Below are 17,894 nucleotides of genomic sequence, written 5' to 3'. Positions count from 1 at the left end.
ATTTTTCCTTTCCAAATTCCACTGGATTATTTTTCATATCCTCTAAGTATGTACTATTCTTTGCATACCAATGCTCTAGGTGATGAAAAGCTCCAAAAATTTCACTTCCTCTGAAAAACTCAGAGACCTAAATTACATCTTCTCCCAACGGCATAGTTCTTAGATCCTTGGGTACATACTGCACTATCTCCACAGACTGACCATTTTCCCCTGATAAAGAACATGTTAAATGCTTTACATTTATTAACTAATAATCCTAAGAACAACTCTTTGAGATTGGTACTATCAGTATTCCTGTTTTAAATTAGCACAACTGAGATAAATAGGGGTTAAGTAATCTGCTCAACTTGAAATATGAAATCAGGCAGTCTGGCTTCAGTGCTCCTGTCCCTTCAAGGCCCATTTAAAGTTCTATTGCTGGTTCTGCTCCTTTCTTGCTACAGCCTCATCATTCCTAACCCAGAATATTCCTTGAGCTCTGTCTGAAGACCCCTCCCATCTACCCTCCTATCTCTTTTTTTTTTTTTTTAATTTTTTTTTTTTTCAACGTTTATTTATTTTTGGGACAGAGAGAGACAGAGCATGAATGGGGGAGGGGCAGAGAGAGAGGGAGACACAGAATCGGAAACAGGCTCCAGGCTCTGAGCCATCAGCCCAGAGCCTGACGCGGGGCTCGAACTCCCGGACCGCGAGATCGTGACCTGGCTGAAGTCGGACGCTTAACCGACTGCGCCACCCAGGCGCCCCTACCCTCCTTTCTCTTACTAAGCTCTAGTTCTGAACTTACCAAAACCTACCCAAAAGGAAAAGCAATCGGACAGAGGAGCAATTTCCCTCAAGGATGAACTGAGTGGTGTCACCTCTGCCTTCCTATCCTCCCTACTCCGTATCCTTCTATCTTGGGGAGTCTTATCCGATATTTTAGCCCCAATGTCTTCCTGGGTAGAAAAAGAAAGACAACCCAGAAAAAAAATCAAAATTCATTGTTTATGAAAGATGCCTACTTGAAGCCTCCTTAAGAAGAGAATGACTGTCAGTGCCCATGGGCTGCAGGAAGTTACAAAAAAGTATGGAGACTAGGACAAAAGAAAAGGGGTGCGGGATAGGAGGGTCAGGAATGGGAACAGGAATTGAGATCTATTGACGACTTGTTGTAGGTGCTATGGACTGAACTGTGTCCCCACACCCAATGTGTTATCTTAAAGCCCAAACTCGAATGTGCTGGTATTTGGAGATATGACCTTTGAGAGGTAATTAGGTTTAAATAAGGTCATGATGGTGAGACCCTCCTGGTGGGATCAGTGCCCTTATAAGAAGAGAAGCCAGAGAGCTCTCTCTCTCTGTCTGCCATAGGAGAATATAGCAAGAAGAAGGGAGTCTTTAAGTCAGGAAGAAAGTCTGTAAGTCAGTAAGTCTGTAATCAGAAAGATTCTTAGTAGAATCTGCCCATGCTAGTACCCTGATCTCAGACTTTCCAGCTCCAGAACTGTGAGACAATAAATGCCTGTTGTTTAAGCCACCCAGTCTATGGTATTTTGTTAGGACAGTGGGATTTGCATTTGTATTTACATTACCTCATTTAATTTCCCAATAACTCTGTTTTATAAATGTCTATTTGTTTTCAACTATCCAATAACTACAAAGTCACTGTTTTTATACTGGCAATGCCTACTCCTACATAGGACAAGGAGTCCACACCTTAAGCTATGAACCCAACTCTGTTAGTAACTAAACATTTCCCTTGGATGAGTCCCTAATCTCTCTAACCTCAAATTTACCTTTGACATTAAGTACCTAAGTAACATTCTCCCTAAAGTTCTTTTGTTGCATGGAGATTATTCAAAATGCATGAAAGGGGGGAAAATACAGAGATTATTTAGAACACAAGAGGGTTTTGTCTTCCTGCTCCTAAAAAGATATCATTACACCATCACGTAATAAAAAAGCAGAACAATGTCAAAATAACCTATTCTGACTCCATGTCTCAGCAAATCACTTGGGGGAAAAATGTTTCATGTACCATTAGTGTATATACTGATGTGATCACTGGACGCAGCTGATCACTAACTTAATAGAAGTTAGTGGAGACACAGCAAATATTTAGAAGCTCGGATACCAGGATTCTTGGCTTTATAAAGATAAAAAATTCCATCCCTACTCATCCTTCTATAATTCTGAACCTAAACTGGACTAGAGGGCAATGCTAGTTACTACCTCTAAATTAGAGCAAGTTCCAGCTGGCTCAAAAAGCAAAGATCCATTTAGTGTTATATAGAACAACTTAATTTTCTAGTCAATACTGGATTTTAACAACTGTAATGGCAAGTATCACTTAATTTAGGAACCTTCAAAGTACAAAAAAAAAAGACTCTAATTTTAACACAATGTACTCTATGACACCTTTTACAAATACGCAAACAGCAAAGAGACACTGCACAATATTCAGCATCCCTGCTATACTAAGAAAACTTCAAATTACAAAAATATAAGCTAAACCCCTTAGAAAATCTCCACATTAAAAAAAGTATCTGCCAAGTAGGTAAAGAAGGTCACTAAAAGGGAACTCAATTACAATTTCCCGTTGAAAGTAACTGTGACGTAGTTGTGGCAGATTTTGCATGTCATCATAATCTGTTGAAAAATTATTTTAAAATATTATTTTAGGGGCGCCTGGGTGGCGCAGTCGGTCAAGTGTCCAACTTCAGCCAGGTCACGATCTCGCAGTCCGTGAGTTTGAGACCCGCGTCAGGCTCTGGGCTGATGGCTCGGAGCCTGGAGCCTGTTTCCGATTCTGTGTCTCCCTCTCTCTCTGCCCCTCCCCCATTCATGCTCTGTCTCTCTCTGTCCCAAAAATAAATAAACGTTGAAAAAAAAAATTTAAAAAAAAATATTATTTTACACACCATTAACATGATGCCAGGGACTTCCTTCAAAAGAATCTGGTAGAAGGGGAAGCGGATGGGAAGAATGTAGGAATGGAAACAAGATAGACCATGAATTGATAACTATTAAAGCTAAGTAAGGGATAGATGGGGGTGTACTACCCTATTCTTTCTAATTCCATGCATGTGTGACATTTTCCCCATAAGAAAAGTTAGTTATTATATGCTCTTGATGAGCAAATGTAATCCTCTTACCCTAAAAACAAAGAAAAACTAGTACCTTCCAATCTTTGAATTTTTGCTTTCACAGAAATAACAGCTTCAAAGGGTGAAACTCTCAACTCAAAACACGTTCCAGTCAATGTTTCAATGAAGAGCTCCATGGTTTCACAGAAAGGAAGTTTGTAGTAAAATGTTCCCAGGTTATCTTCATTGAAGAATGGAGGATCTTTTCTGTTATCCATTACTTTGACTTTTCTAATTCCTCTGGAATGTGTGGTATGCAACCGTATTCCAGTTCTAGCCAAATCAGCTTTGAACATTGGTAATATGTAATGCTGTTCATGTTTTGAGTTTTGTACCTAAAAAACAAGAATAATTTTTTTAACAAGTGAATCTGAAAGTTCATCCTGTCATACTCTCTGAACAACTCTGGCCCATAATCTTCCAGACAGCCCCAGAATTCATTTTATTACTTAATTTGTCTAATCCTAAACCTTTCACAGTTGTCTCTGAAACCACTCTCCCAATTAGACCATAAGAATATTATTCTTTTGAGAGAGAGACAGAGACAGAGACAGAGCGTGAGCAGGGAAGGGGCAGAGAGGGAGAGAGACAGAATCCAAAGCAGCCTCCAGCCTCTGAGCTGTCAGCCGAGAGCCCAAAGCAGGGCTCAAACTCACCAGCTGTGAGATCACGATCTGAGCCAAAGTTGGACGCTTAACCAACTGAGCCACCCAGGCACGCCTAGACTGTAAGATTATTAAGAACAGGTATATTTACATACTTCTCTGTATCTTATTAAAGCTCAGCACAGTTATTTATATATAGTGCATACTCAACAAGTATATTATTGTTGTTAATAATATTTAAACCAGCAAACTCAGCATGGAGGTATATATCTGCAAGGAGGTATACATCCTTTACTAAAACACGTAAATTATGTTTTTAACCCATACAAAATATAACTTTATACCACTGTACCTTTGAATCACACTGAAGAAAAGAATAGCAACCACGTTAATAGGTTCCTTAAAAAATAAGATTCACTAAATAATCAATAAGCATTTGGATTTCCAGAAGTTATCTATCAGTACAGCACTGAGATGACATTAATACTGGTAACAGACATCAGACATAATCTCTACACACAAACATACAATGGCTAATGAATATGAGAGGCAAATGCAACAAAGTCCTAAGATAAATTATAAGTGTATAATTAGGATAATAGGAATAATCAAATCAATAAATTGCTATTAGAAATGTGAAAACTTTGTAAGGAGAGGAGTTAATAGGACAGGTGATACACATCTTCCTGGACAGGTAAGTACATAATGGCTTTATTGAAATATAATTTACATACCATAAAATTCACCTATTTAAAATCTAAAATTTACTGGTTTTTATTACAATCACAGAATTGTACAACCATCACAATCATCTTTAGAACATTTTCATCACCCCAAAAAGGAACCCTGTCCTCTTTAGACATCATTCCCAAATTCTTTCTTTCCCTCTCTGCCCTACGCAACCACTTATCTACTTTCTGTCATTTTGCCCATTCTGATCATTTCACGTAAACAGAATCATACAATGTGATTTTGATTGAATTTTGTGATTAGCTTCTATCACTTAGCATAACGTTTTCAAAGTTCATCCATTTTAGGATGTATCAGTACTTCATTCTTTTTTTATAGCTGAATAAAAGTCCATCCTATCATATGGATACACCACATATTTATCCAGTCATCAGCTGATGGGCACATTGGCTTGTTTCCAATGTGGGGCTATTATGAATAATGCTACATGAACATTGGATTACAAGTTTTTGTGCTGACATACATTTTCCTTTCTCTCCCATATGTCTGGGAGTGGAATTGTTGGGTTAGGTAGGGACTCCACATTTAGCAATTTGTGGAACTGCCAACTGTTCTCAAAAGGGGTCTGAACCATTTTACATTCCCAGGATACTGATTTCTCCACATCCTTGCCAATACTTTTTTTTTTTTTTTGCCTTTTTGATTAAAGCCATCCTAGTGGGTGCAAAGTAGTATTTTATTGTGATTGTGATTTCCTTTTTCTAATGACTAAGAATATTGAGCATCTTTTTAGATGCTTATTGGCTATTTGAATACCTTCTACACAGAATATCTATATTCAGAAAATGTATTCAAATCCTTTGTCCATTTTTACTCTGGTTGTCTTTTTATTACTGAATTGTAAAAGGGTTTTTAATGTGTTTTTAGACACAAGCCTCTTAAAGATATATGATTCCAAATATTTTCTCTAATTTTGTAGGCTGCCTTTTAACTTTGACAGTATTCTTCAAAGCATAAGTTTATTTTAGTGACATCCAATTTGGCTATTTTTCTTCTGATGCTTGTGCTTTTGGCATCACATTTTAAAACCCTGGCCTAGGGGTACCTGGGTAGCTCAGTTGGGTGAGCGACTGACTCTTGGTTTCGGCTCCAGTCATGATCTCATGGTTCGTGAGATGGAGCCCCATGTAGAGCAATGCAGAATCTGTTTGGGCTTCTCTCTCCCTCCCTCTCTCTCTCTAAATAAATAAACTTAAAACAAAACAAAACAAAAACGCCTGGCCTAATCCAAAGTAATAAAGATTTTGGGGTGCCTGGGCAGCTCAGTCAGTTAAGCATCTGACTTTGGCTAAGATCATGATCTCGTGGTTCCTGGGTTCAAGTCCCGTGTCTGGCCCTGTGCTGACAGCTCAAAACCTGGAGCCTGGATGTGTGGATGTGGATTTGGATTTGTGGATTCTGTGTCTCCCTCTTTCTCTATCCCTCCCCTACTAATACTCTGTCTCTCCCTCTCTCAAAAATAAACATAAAAAAAAAAAAAGGAATAAAGATTCACTTGGATACACACTTTGCTGAGAATTATATAGTTTTAGCCTTACATACAGATCTATCCATTTTGAATTTTTGTAGATGGTATAAAATAAGGATCCACTTTTATTCTTTTGCAAGTTGTTGCAAGTTTTTGCAAGTTGTCCAAGCAGTATTTGCTGGAAAAACTATTCTGTTCCCATTGAACTGTCTTGATACCCTTGTCAAAAACCAACTGACCGGGAATGTGGGGGTTTACTTGTGGTCCCTCAACGCTATTCCATTGATCTGTTACATGTCTATCATTATAACAGTACCACGTTGTCTTTTCACCTTTGTAGTAAGTTTTGAAACCAGGAAGTGTAAGTTCTCTAATTTGTTCTTCTCTTTCATGATTCTTGGTTATCCTGGGTCCTTTGAATTTCCACATGAAGTTTAGGATCAACTTGTCTATTTTGCAAAAACACCAGTTGGGCTTTTGAATAAGCACTGTGTTAAGTGTGCAGATTTGGTGAATACCACCATCTTGACAATATTGTCTTTTTTAATTTTTTTTACATTTATTGATTTTTGAGAAACATAGTGAGACAAAGTGTGAGTGGGGGAGGGGCAGAGAGAGGAGACACAGAATCTGAAGCAGGCTCCAGGCTCTGAGCAAGCGGTCAACACAGAGCTCGATGCAGGGCTCAAACCCACAAACTGTGAGATCATGACCTGAGTTGAAGTTGGACGCTCAACCGACTGAGTCACCCAGGTGCCCCAACAATATTAAGTCTTATAATCCATGAACATGCAATGCCTTTCAGTTTATTTAAATTTCTTAAATTGCTTTCAACAATGTTTTCTAGTTTTTAAGAGTATGAGTTTTGCTTTTAAAAAAAGGTATTCCGGGGCGCCTGGGTGGCACAGTCGGTTGAGCGTCCGACTTCAGCCAGGTCACGATCTCGCGGTCCGGGAGTTCGAGCCCCGCGTCAGGCTCTGGGCTGATGGCTCAGAGCCTGGAGCCTGTTTCCGATTCTGTGTCTCCCTCTCTCTCTGCCCCTCCCCCGTTCATGCTCTGTCTCTCTCTGTCCCAAAGATAAATAAACGTTGAAAAAAAAAAATTAAAAAAAAAAAAAGTATTCCTAAGAACTATACTTTTTGATGCTACTATAAATGAAGTTATTGTTGGTGTCATTTTCAATTTGTTCATTGCCAGCATAGAGAAATAAAATTGATTCTAATATATTTGGGTGCCTGAGTGGCTCAGTCGGTTGGGCGGCCAACTACAGCTCAGGTCACGATCTCGCGGTCTGTGAGCTCGAGCCCCGCGTCGGGCTCTGGGCTGATGGCTCAGAGCCTGGAGCCTGCTTCAGATTCTGTGTCTCCCTCTCTCTCTGCCCCTTCCCCGATTGCTCTGTCTCTCTCTCAAAAATAATAAGTTAAAAAAATTTTTAAAAATTGATTCTAATATATTGCTCTTGTACATTGCAACCATGCAGAATTCATCTATTAGTTCCAGTAATTTTTTAGTGGATTCCTTGGGATTTTTTCCATAAAAGATCATGTCATCTGCAAAGAGAAATGTTTTACTTCTTCATTTCCAATCTTGAACATTCCAGTAAGACACTCTTTACTTCCTTTTCTTACCTTGGTCTAAATTTTGGTGGTGAGAGTAGACATTCTTGTCTTATTCCTGACTGTAGGGGGAAAGCATTCAGTCTTTCACTACAAGGTATGATTTTAGCTATGGAGTTTCCATACATAATCTACTCTACTACTTTAACTGGGTTTTTTTTTTTTTTTTTTTTTAAATCATGAAGTGTGTTGGATTTTGCCAGATGCTTTTCTGTCCAATGTCTATTGGGATAATCATGTGGTTTTCGTCTCTTATTCTATTAATACGGTGTTTAATAGAACATTGGTTTTTATTGAACCAACCTTGCATTCCTAAACTAAATCTCATCTGTATATGGTGTATAATTATATATGTTGCTATATTTGATTAATATTTTTTGAAAATTTTTCTATCTATATGCATAGGAAATAGTGATCTAGTGTTCTTAATATATCTTTGTCTGGTTTTGGTATCAAGGTAATAGGAACAAAATTAAACAAAAATAGAGATTATTTTCTCATATACTCCCTGTCCTCACGCATGCACCACTTCCCCCACTGTCAGCATCCTACAACAGAATGGTGTATTTGTTACAACTGAAGAAACTGCAATGACACATCATCACCTAACACCCATAATTTACATTAGAGTTCATTCTTGCTGTCGTACATTCTATTGGTTTTCACAAACATATAATGACATGTATCCACCATTACAGTATCATACAGAATAGTTTCACTGCCCTAAAAATATCCTGTGGCTCACATATTCATCCTACAACCCTCCCAAATCCCCAGCAATCACTGATACTTTTACCATCCACATAGGTTGCCTTTTCCAGAATATCATATAGCTGCAATTATACACTATGTAGCCTTTTCAAATTGGCTTCTTTCATTTAGTAACATGCATTTACGTTTCCTCCATGTCCTTTCATAGATTGATAGGTCATTTCTTTATGACACTGAATACTCCATATTGTCTAAATGTTCCTCAATTTATCCATTCACCTACTGAAGGATACATCTTGGTTGCTTCCAAACTTGAGCAATTATGAATATTACTGCTATAAACATCTGTGTGCAGGTTTTTGTGTGGCTATGTTTTTAACTCTTTTGGTAAATACCAATGAGCGTGACTGCTGGATCTTAACAATGTGTTTAGATTTATAAGAAACTGCCAAAGTGTCTTCCAGTGTGGCTGTACCACTTTGCATTCACATCAGCAATGAATAAGAGTGCTTACTGCTCCACATCCTTGTCAGCATTTGATGTTGTCAGTGTTCTGGATTCTAATAGTTGTGTAGTGGTATCTCTTTAATTTGCATTTCCTAATGATATATGGGGTGGGGCATAGTTATCTTTTTAACTGGTATAGAACTGATCATGTTACTTCTTAGCTCCAGGTCCTATGATGGCTTCTACAGAATAGAATGCCAATAGAACAAAATTACAGAATTAAATTCACTGTATATAGGAATAAAATTCAGGGGCGCCTGGGTGGCTCAGTCGGTTGAGCATCTTAGCTCTTGATATAGGCTCAGGTCATGATCTCATGGTTTGTGGGATCAAGCCCTGCAACGGGCTCTGTGCTCAAAGTGCAGAGCCTGCTTAGAAGTCTCTCTCTCTCTCTCTCTCTCTCTCTGCCCCTCACCCAATTGCTCTCTTGCAAACGCTGTCTCTCAAAATAAAATTAAAAAAAAAAAAAGAGGAACAAAATTCAGACTTCTGAGGAAGACCCTAAGATCGTACATCTCACCTTCCAGCCCCATTCTATTTTACATCTATGTCATCCCAATACCTCTGTACTTCTATCCTCTAATCATGTGCACCTGCAGCTTCAGAATACATCCACTTCTATCTCATTGCTCCTGCTTTGCTCTACTCTCTGCCATCCCCACCCTTGGCTACCTGACAAGCACCTAATCATCTTTCAAGACTCAGCTCAAATAGCAACTATTCCACAAAACCTTTTATGGCTTTGTACCCCAACCTCCATCATATATTGTACCCAGAACAATCAATTTCACTTTTTTACATGGCTTTCTTATTCTCCTAAACGATAAGCTACTTAAGGGGGAGGCCACATCTGATTTGCCACCCCATCACCTAGCACAGTGTTGGATCTAAGTGATGCTTAGAACAAATCTGTGATAAATGTATATATAAAATAAAAAAATACATTTATTTATTTTACACACACACACACACACACACACAAACATATATATATAATCCCTGTTTTAGAGATGAAGAAATATTTGGATATGCTCCAAAAGTTTGGGGGAATGCTGCTTTCCCATGAGAATCCTGTTATGATTCACTCTACAGTAAGTCCACCAAAGTTTGTCCAACAGATAACATACATGCACATACAGTGATTTCTGCTATAGGGTGAATTTTTATAACACTAACTGGATGCAGAATCAATTAGGGAACCTGAATTACACTGTAAAGACTGCTAATGATCCTAAAGAGATGGCATCACAGAAAGAAAACCTGATGCTGGAAGCACAGATGCTAGGAGTGCTATCACACTATTTATCAAAAACAATGAGTAATAAATATGATAATACAAACTATTGTGCTAATAACATTGCTCGTGATAGTGGTAAAAGGCCATTACTCTTAAATATAAGCCAAATAAGTGGCTGTATTGTTCAGGTTTTGTTTCATTATATCGTAAATACACTGAAATGCTTTTAGGAAAAATAACTTTTTATGAAGCTAACCCCTAACCTCTGAACCAACTGCTTTTATAATGTGCTTCTGGGTTACATGTGTATTCTTTTTTTTTTTTTTTTTAATTTTTTTTTTCAACGTTTTTTAATTTATTTTTGGGACAGAGAGAGACAGAGCATGAACGAGGGAGGAGCAGAGAGAGAGGGAGACACAGAATCGGAAACAGGCTCCAGGCTCCGAGCCATCAGCCCAGAGCCCGACGCAGGGCTCAAACTCACGGACCGCGAGATCGTGACCTGGCTGAAGTTGGACGCTTAACCGACTGCGCCACCCAGGCGCCCCGGTTACATGTGTATTCTTAAAAACATACTTATCATGCTACATTAAACAACGTATTGAAGAATTACCTGTGTCTGTTTCCCCAAAATCAACAGCACTACTACCTACATAGTAGCAGCTCTAGCAACAGAAGTCAGAAGTCAGGAATGCTGAAATGAACATTACAGAAATAAAGGCATGGGTAACCAGTGTCTGCCCAAGGAATTTAGAGACAGAAGATCTAAGGAGCATTTCCTTCACCACAGTACTCTTCCACAATACCCTGAATATAATAAACAAGCTGGTGGGGAGGGGGCGGGGTGCCTGGGTGGCTCAGTCGGTTAGGAGTCTGACTTCCGCTCATGTCAAGATCTGTAGGTCCATGAGTTTGAGCCCTGAGCCAGGCTCTGTGCTGACAGCTCAGAGCCTGGAGCCTGCTTTGGATTCCGCGTCTCCCTCTCTCTCTGCTCCTCTCCCGCACACATGCTCTCTCTCTCAAAAATAAATAAACGTTAAACAAAAATAAGAACGACTTAAAAAAAAAAAAAAAGCTGGGGCTGGGAGAGGGTAACAGATTTGGAAGTCCCTCATCTATAATGAGAATGGATAAAGCAACTATGGGCTAAAGGAAAAACAGCAACCCAGTGCAGCACTACACTGCACTGGGACACCTACTGTAAGTTTGGGCCGTAATCAATGGAGAAATTTCTAAAATCCATAAAGGAGCAAGGCAGGTAACCAAATTCAAAACTAAAATGTGGGGTGCTTAGGTGGCTCAGTTGCTTAAGCGGCTGACTCTTGATCTCAGCTCAGATCTTGATCTCAGAGTCGTGAGTTCAAGCCCTGTGTTGGGACGTATGCAGCCTACTCAAAAAACCTGAAATGTATGACTCAAAAATAGTTATACCTCTCCTGAGCAGTAGAAATCACAGTAACAGAGGACAAAATGAGGCCATGAAATCTGGTTAAGCCAGCCTGGAGGACTAGATGATGGCAAAGGAGCAAATGAAAAGTTCCAGCAGACCAAAGACCTAGACAGTATTAACACACAATAACCGTGTGGTCATTCTCAACTAAACATATTATGGAACCCTATGTTGTTGGAAAACGAGAGGCAATGAAGATTCAGAGACAGGATGGGAAATGTTGCAAGAACGTGAAAGCTAAATTATACAAGAGCAAAAGAAAGAAAAAAAAAGAGACGAGAAAAAAAAAAGTACTTCTAGAATTTTTACCAATTAAAAAACATACTTAGCTAGTAAGAGTAATGGCATCAAAAAAAAAAATTCCTAAATTAATTCCAAAAACATTTCTTTCTTCTGAAAAAGTTCTAAAAAAACATTACCAAAGATAAGAGAGAAGTTAAAGATAGGTAAGGCAATAATATCACTGAAGTAAGTAATTTCACTAGCAATCAGCTTTACCCTGTTCTAAAGATTATTAGCCAGAAGAGAGCCGTTATCTTTTAAAAATTTCCCCCAACACAAAGAGATCCAAAATGTTATGCAACCTTTAAAAACACTGGCTTTTAACAAACTGCCTTTTACTAATTAGGTGAAAAACACCCCTGTTTTAAATAGAAGCTACACATCCAACTCTTGATTTTGGCTCAGGTCATGATCTCACAGTTGACGATTTTAAGCCCAGTCAGGCTCCCTGCTGTCTGGGCAGGCAGCCTGCTTGGGATTCTCTCTCCCCCACCCCACCCCCCTCTGTGTCTGCCCCTCCCCCTGCTTAAGCTCGCTCTTAAATAAATAAATAATGCTACAGAATTATATCCACCACTTAAATGCATTTGAACCCTAAACTCCTTTCTAGTGGGTCTTGGAAATCCTTGGAGGCCAACGTCTACTCCAGCCTTCAAAGTACACACTCCAAGCCCACTGGGTCACCTGCGCAGCCCGTACTCCTCCAGGATAAACTCCGGCTACCCACACGTACGGGCCTAATCTGGGGGGTAGTGCACAAGCTCCGCGTCAGAATCGGCGACTGGCGGCTCAGCACCCGTCGGACGGGACGGGGCGGGACACCCGCGTCGCTTCGGCGGAGGGACGAAAAGTGGAGACTCCTCAGGAAAGGCGTCGCGCCGCGCTGGTCTCAGGGCAGCGGCTGCGGAGGGGGCGGGGCCCGGCTGCCGAGCGGCCGGCGCTCGTCTCCGGCCCGCGGAGGCCGGCGGCGGCAGCGCGAACCCGCTCAGCGGCCCGCAGCCCCGGGCGCCCTCCCCGTCTGTCTCGTCCACTGGCTCGCCCGCCCGCAGGCCTACAGAAAGGCGCGGCCCCGCGAGCGACGCCGCGGCAGGCACTGACGAGAAACACACCGCCGCCGCCGCCGCCGCGCCCCCGCCCCTTTGTGCCACCGCCTACCAATCACTCACCAGCGCTCACGCCACCCTCCAATCAGCGAGGACACGGGCAGGGGCGGGGCCTGGCTGCCCGACGCCGGCGGTTGCTCGGAAGCCGGGGCTTCTTTAGCGTTCGATGGTGGGTGTCGGTTAGGAGAGGCCCGGATGTTGGCCCTTTATTACCAACACTGGGCACCTGACTAGGACTGAATGGGGCGGGCTTAGAGCCAAGCCGCACGGCCTCCTGGGAGCGGCGAGATTGGCTTCAGGCCCGAGAGCATGGCTTGCACCATGCCTGAGGCCGTCCAAAGATTGCTCTTGGACGTGGCCCAAGTGCTGGGGTGAGGAGGGTAGCAGGCAAACGCCTTCCAGTTGGTCCTTTCCAGACCCCGTGCAGGGCCGTCCTGCCTTTAACAGATCACCCTTCCTGTGCTTCACTGTTTCCTGACTTTCTGGCCTCAATGGTCTCATCTGAATTATGGGGCCATTGCTGTACATGGTTAAAAACGGCAAAAGCAAATACCCTCTGTTGGTCTCTATCATTCTTCATCCAATTCATGGACTGAGAAGTGTAGGACAGGTATTAGAATGGACACCTTGATCAGTTAAATCTGAGTTGGGTAAACTCAGCTACATTCCTTTTTCTGTTCTAATTCCCAAGGCGCTGAACTCCGAGTGTACACCCTAAAAGACGACATAAGCCTTACAAACCTGAAATGCCCCCCCACACCCACTTTTTTTTTTCTCTCCATTCCCCACATGTTCTAAATCCAACCCTTACAGATTTCCCAAACTAGCCTATTTCACTAGGTGAATTACCCAAACGATAGTGAACAATCCTCCTCCCAGCTTCATCATCCTCATCTTGTGACTCAGAGGAATGAATCTAAGATGAACCCCAACATCTCATTCTCCTAAGACCCCACCCATCAATTACTCTCCAACAGTTCAATGCTGAGCACACCCTGGGGTTTATGAGGAGACCCAAGGACCTTCATCTTCAGGCTCTCAACACTAGTTCCTTCTTCAACTCCAATACTGAATAGATCGGAGCCCCTTAAAGAGATTTTATTATTATCTCCCTCCCTCTTTGAAGCCTCTCAAAATAGGAATTTGCGTATTTTCTCTCTTATGAATTTCCTGGAATCAGTCCTAATGATGGATAAGTAGATTTGACCATTCCCAAAGAAAACCATTTAACAAATGCTTACTGAGTCAGCCTCAGGAGTAGGTATACACAAGTAACCTAAGGAACAGAAGGTATAAGCACTCTCTTCTGCCATCAAGTCACTCTCACAGCCGAGCAGCACGAAGAGTTGATCTGTGAGAGCTCTACCAAATCTCTCAAAATCAGCAATTCCAAGTTCAATCTTAAAAGTGCCCAAGGAAGAAGTTAGTGCTTTCAGGATTGGTGAAACCAAATGGGCCTGCCTACGAGACCGTGCCATGGATGGGGTGCCTGAAAGCCTCATTCAGTTGTGCGAGCAGCTGACTCTTGATTTTGGCCCAGGTCATGATCCTGTGGTTCGGGAGGTAGAGCCCTGCATTAGGGCTCTACGCTAGCAGCACAGAGCCTGCTTGGGATTGTCTCTCTCTCTCTGCCTCTCCCCCATTCAGTCACGAGCACACGTGTGCTCTCAAAATAAACATTAAAAAAATTTCTTTTTTAAATAAAAAAAGGCTGTGGCTCAGTTGGGTGGCTCAGTTGGTTGAGCATCCAACTCTTGATTTCAGCTCAGGTCATGATCCCAGGGTCTTGAGATTGAGCCCCACATCAGGCTCTGCACTGAGCATGGAGCCTGCTTAAGATCCTTTCTCTCTCTCTCTCTCTCCCTCCCTGTGCCCCTCTCCCTCATTCTCTCCCTAAAAATAAAAAAAATAATAAAACAAATTTAAAAAAAGCAAAAACCAAAAAGAACAAGACTGTGCCATGGTTATAGTTTGAATACTTAGCACCAAGGAGGCATAGTCCAAGAAAACACAGACTGGAGGAGGGGTCAGCTACACGTGCAGCTAGTGGCTACCACATTAGACAACAGTTACAGAATATTCCCATCAGTTCAAAGTTCTATGGAACAGTGAGTGCTGCTCGACAGGAGGACATTTCCATCCTCAGCACTTTTCCTTCCAGTATCTAGGTTCATTCTGCCTTTTTCAAAGTTCCAAAGAAATGGAAATGGATGCCTTAGAGCAAGGGTCAGAAAACTGTTTCTGTAAAGGGACAGATAGAAGGTATCTTAGGTTTTGTGGGCCATCCTGTCATAACTACTGAACTCCAGCATCACAGGTAGGGTGAAAACAGCCATAGACAACATGTAAATGAATGGGCATGGTTGTGTTCCAATAAAACTTTATTTACAAAAACAGACAACAGAGGGCCACGGTTTACCAAACCTTGCCTTAATTAACCTATAGAGGCATTTTCAAAATTCATGGGAATAAGAGGAAACCTCCTCTCAGACTGCAAAGAGTCATGAAATACATAATCCCATCCCCTTCCTCTATCACCTGCCTAGGCTCTAAGCTAGGGCTTTTATCCATGAAAGGAAGACTCCTGATCATCTGTCTGCCATTGCTTCCTCTGGAATTCCCACCCACTCATGAAAGGCACACAGAGGTTTCTTCTCCAACATGCCCTAAATCATACTGTGACCCCATCAAGGCTAATTAAATAAAAATATAGTTTAAAAAAAAAAAAAAAACAACACTGTGAAATATTTATTTTTGTTTTGCAGTATTAAGCATGATTAAAACCAGGGCAGAAAAATACTAAGTATGCTGGATAAGAAAGGTGTACTGTTTCATTATTTGCTTTTTCTAATTCAATTAAGACGATGAGCACGTAAGACAGCATCAATAACTCAAGGATGTAGCTGAAGAGTGAGATGTGATACCCTGTTCTACTGGCCTCCAAAGGCATTCAAGGGATCATCAAATATGTTGGACACCTTCTGTTCAGATCTTGGTTCAGGTGCTGCCTGTGAAGATCGACTTTTTGGTTTGGTTGTCTTAGCCTGGATACCAGAGGAGAAGATATCATCTTTAAAAAGAAAAAAAAAAAAAGAAGAAAAGAAAAAGATTTGCTGAACAGGCAAGAAAATGGGTGCTTTTAAGACACAGCTACATAAATCACCAAATACTCAAGTCTGATAACAGTATGGGATACCAAGAACACTAAGAGCCAAGCCTCTTAGATACTGGTCCTGGCTTTGCTACTAATTAAGTTTTACGACCACATACAAATCACAAGTTCTCGCAGATCACAATTTTCTCAACTACAAATGTATGCATGTTCACATGGAGGACAGGAAAAAGGGAAGGATAACCGGAACTCCAATCCAGCCCCTGACTTTACATGACATTATACCTACTTCTACATTCTCTTCCCACAAGGTTTTCAAAGGAAAGGGTAATACAAATAAGCAAAGGGAAATCCAACATAGGAGTCACCCTCTTAAAATAAATGCACCTATCTGAGACATGTCAATTCTAAGAATGTAAGTCTTTATGACTACATTCGTGTTCAGTTGTTTCACTGACTGTAGTGTTTTGTGACTCACCTGCAATGTTACTGCTAAGATTCCATCCTACAGAGATTTGAGCATGTTTACATAGAGATACGTATACACAAATGTTAAAGGCCTGGCATTATTTGTAACAAAGAAAACTTGGCAACAACCTAAATCACCTTCAAGGTGCTAATGGCTAAATACAAAAGGATACTACACAACCACTAACAGCAAGGAAGCAGATAGATCTCTATGTACTGGCATGGAAGACAGTAAGTCTTAAGGACTGCAGAACAGATAAAATATATTCATATTTTGGAAAAAATAAGCATACATTTCTACGTATGCAAAGCTGTATTAACATCACCACAGCTGAAAAGATATATACACCCAACACTCAACAATGGTGACCTCTAGGGATTGTTTTCACATTTTACATTTTCCAAATAACACTAATCTATTACAACAGGTATGTATTACTTTTGTAATTAAAAACAAACAAACAAAACGAAAAACAGCGAAGTCTCTTCTGCATCCCCTGTGGTGGGAAGCAGGTGGAGACACAGCACACAGCTTACTCCAGGACCAGGCCCCATGTGGCAGTGCAGCTGCTTTCTCCCAATTAACCCCAAGGTCTAGACCTGGGAGACAGGGGGGAAGGAGGAGACAGTGTGCATTTGGCCTCAACTCAAGTCCTACCCATCAACACCAGACATATCAGAAGCCCCACATTTGAGTTTAGGCATTTGGCTTGCCCAAATGAGCATGTTTACAAACACAGAAGATCTTTTGTGAGATGCTAAGTCTGAGTTATAACCTGCTTTCATGTATAGCACCACTTTCCTACTGCACTGGCCCCCTCCATTCTCTGAATGACTGACACTCACTCCTCAGTTAGAACTCTGACTCAGACAAGTGCCCCACGCCTGAGGCAGCCACCTCAGCCAACTTCAGCATGTGGGGCAGTTTCTGAGCCTCCCTTCGTAACATCAGAATGTTCTGAGTTATCACAGATAATTGGCAGGGGGCACACTAATATAAAAGTTAAATTATACTTAAGGTCAAAATCCAGGCTCCTTCAAATTCCTTGATGTCCATCAGAGCAAAAAGTTGTTTCACCAAAATAGCTAGTCCATTTACTTATCCATTCTCAGCCTAACTCAGGACTATACAGCAAGCCAAAGGAAACCCAGTGGGGAATGTTTTCCAGGAAAGGGCCGAAACAAAGGTAGGAGAAGTATCAAGTCCCTGAATGGCAATGACTCTCTGTGTCACGTGTAGAAAATCAAACTTACCCATATCATCATCAAATATAGACTTAGCTTCCACTTTCTTTTTGGACTTTTCTTTTGGTTTTACAGTTAGGTCAGCAAAGATATCAATGTTATCATCAAACAAGTTGGATTCAAATGCTCTTTCCTTCTCTCTTGCTTTTTGCGAGGGTTTAATTGCTTCTGTAGCAAATATATCATCCTTGTTGAGCCAAAACAGAAGTAAA

General features: G+C 41.1%; 2 protein-coding genes across 10 annotated transcripts in view; both read right to left on the bottom strand.

Annotated features, from left to right (window-relative positions):
- Nucleotides 1–12,940, bottom strand: part of ZFAND4 (zinc finger AN1-type containing 4) — an 87,989-nt gene extending 75,049 nt beyond the window's left edge. For 3 of the 6 annotated variants that reach the window (XM_045040327.1, XM_011287243.3, XM_045040328.1), the window contains exons 1-2: nt 12,488–12,617; nt 3,163–3,463 (exon numbers count right to left, since the gene is read on the bottom strand). In XM_045040327.1, coding sequence (XP_044896262.1) covers nt 3,163–3,424 — 262 coding nt within the window. In that variant the 5' untranslated portion in view covers nt 3,425–3,463; nt 12,488–12,617. Of the gene's footprint in view, nt 1–3,162; nt 3,464–12,438; nt 12,618–12,920 lie in introns of those variants that run through there. The other 3 variants (XM_011287244.4, XM_011287241.3, XM_019813518.3) reach the window with 3 other exon arrangements.
- A 2,280-nt stretch (nt 12,941–15,220) lies between these two features.
- The window catches only part of LOC101096765 (WASH complex subunit 2), a 62,098-nt gene continuing 59,424 nt past the window's right edge, over nt 15,221–17,894 (bottom strand). For all 4 annotated transcript variants that reach the window (XM_019813511.3, XM_019813513.3, XM_019813514.3 and 1 more), the window contains 2 exons: nt 17,692–17,869; nt 15,221–15,927 (listed from right to left, as the gene is read on the bottom strand). In XM_019813511.3, coding sequence (XP_019669070.3) covers nt 15,788–15,927; nt 17,692–17,869 — 318 coding nt within the window. In that variant the 3' untranslated portion in view covers nt 15,221–15,787. The remainder of the gene's footprint in view (nt 15,928–17,691; nt 17,870–17,894) is intronic.

This window comes from Felis catus, chromosome D2, assembly GCF_018350175.1.
Source record: "Felis catus isolate Fca126 chromosome D2, F.catus_Fca126_mat1.0, whole genome shotgun sequence".
Classification (NCBI taxonomy): Eukaryota; Metazoa; Chordata; class Mammalia; order Carnivora; family Felidae; genus Felis; species Felis catus.
The sequence above is the reverse complement of the archived record's forward strand: the minus strand, read 5'-3'. Positions and strand labels throughout refer to the sequence as shown.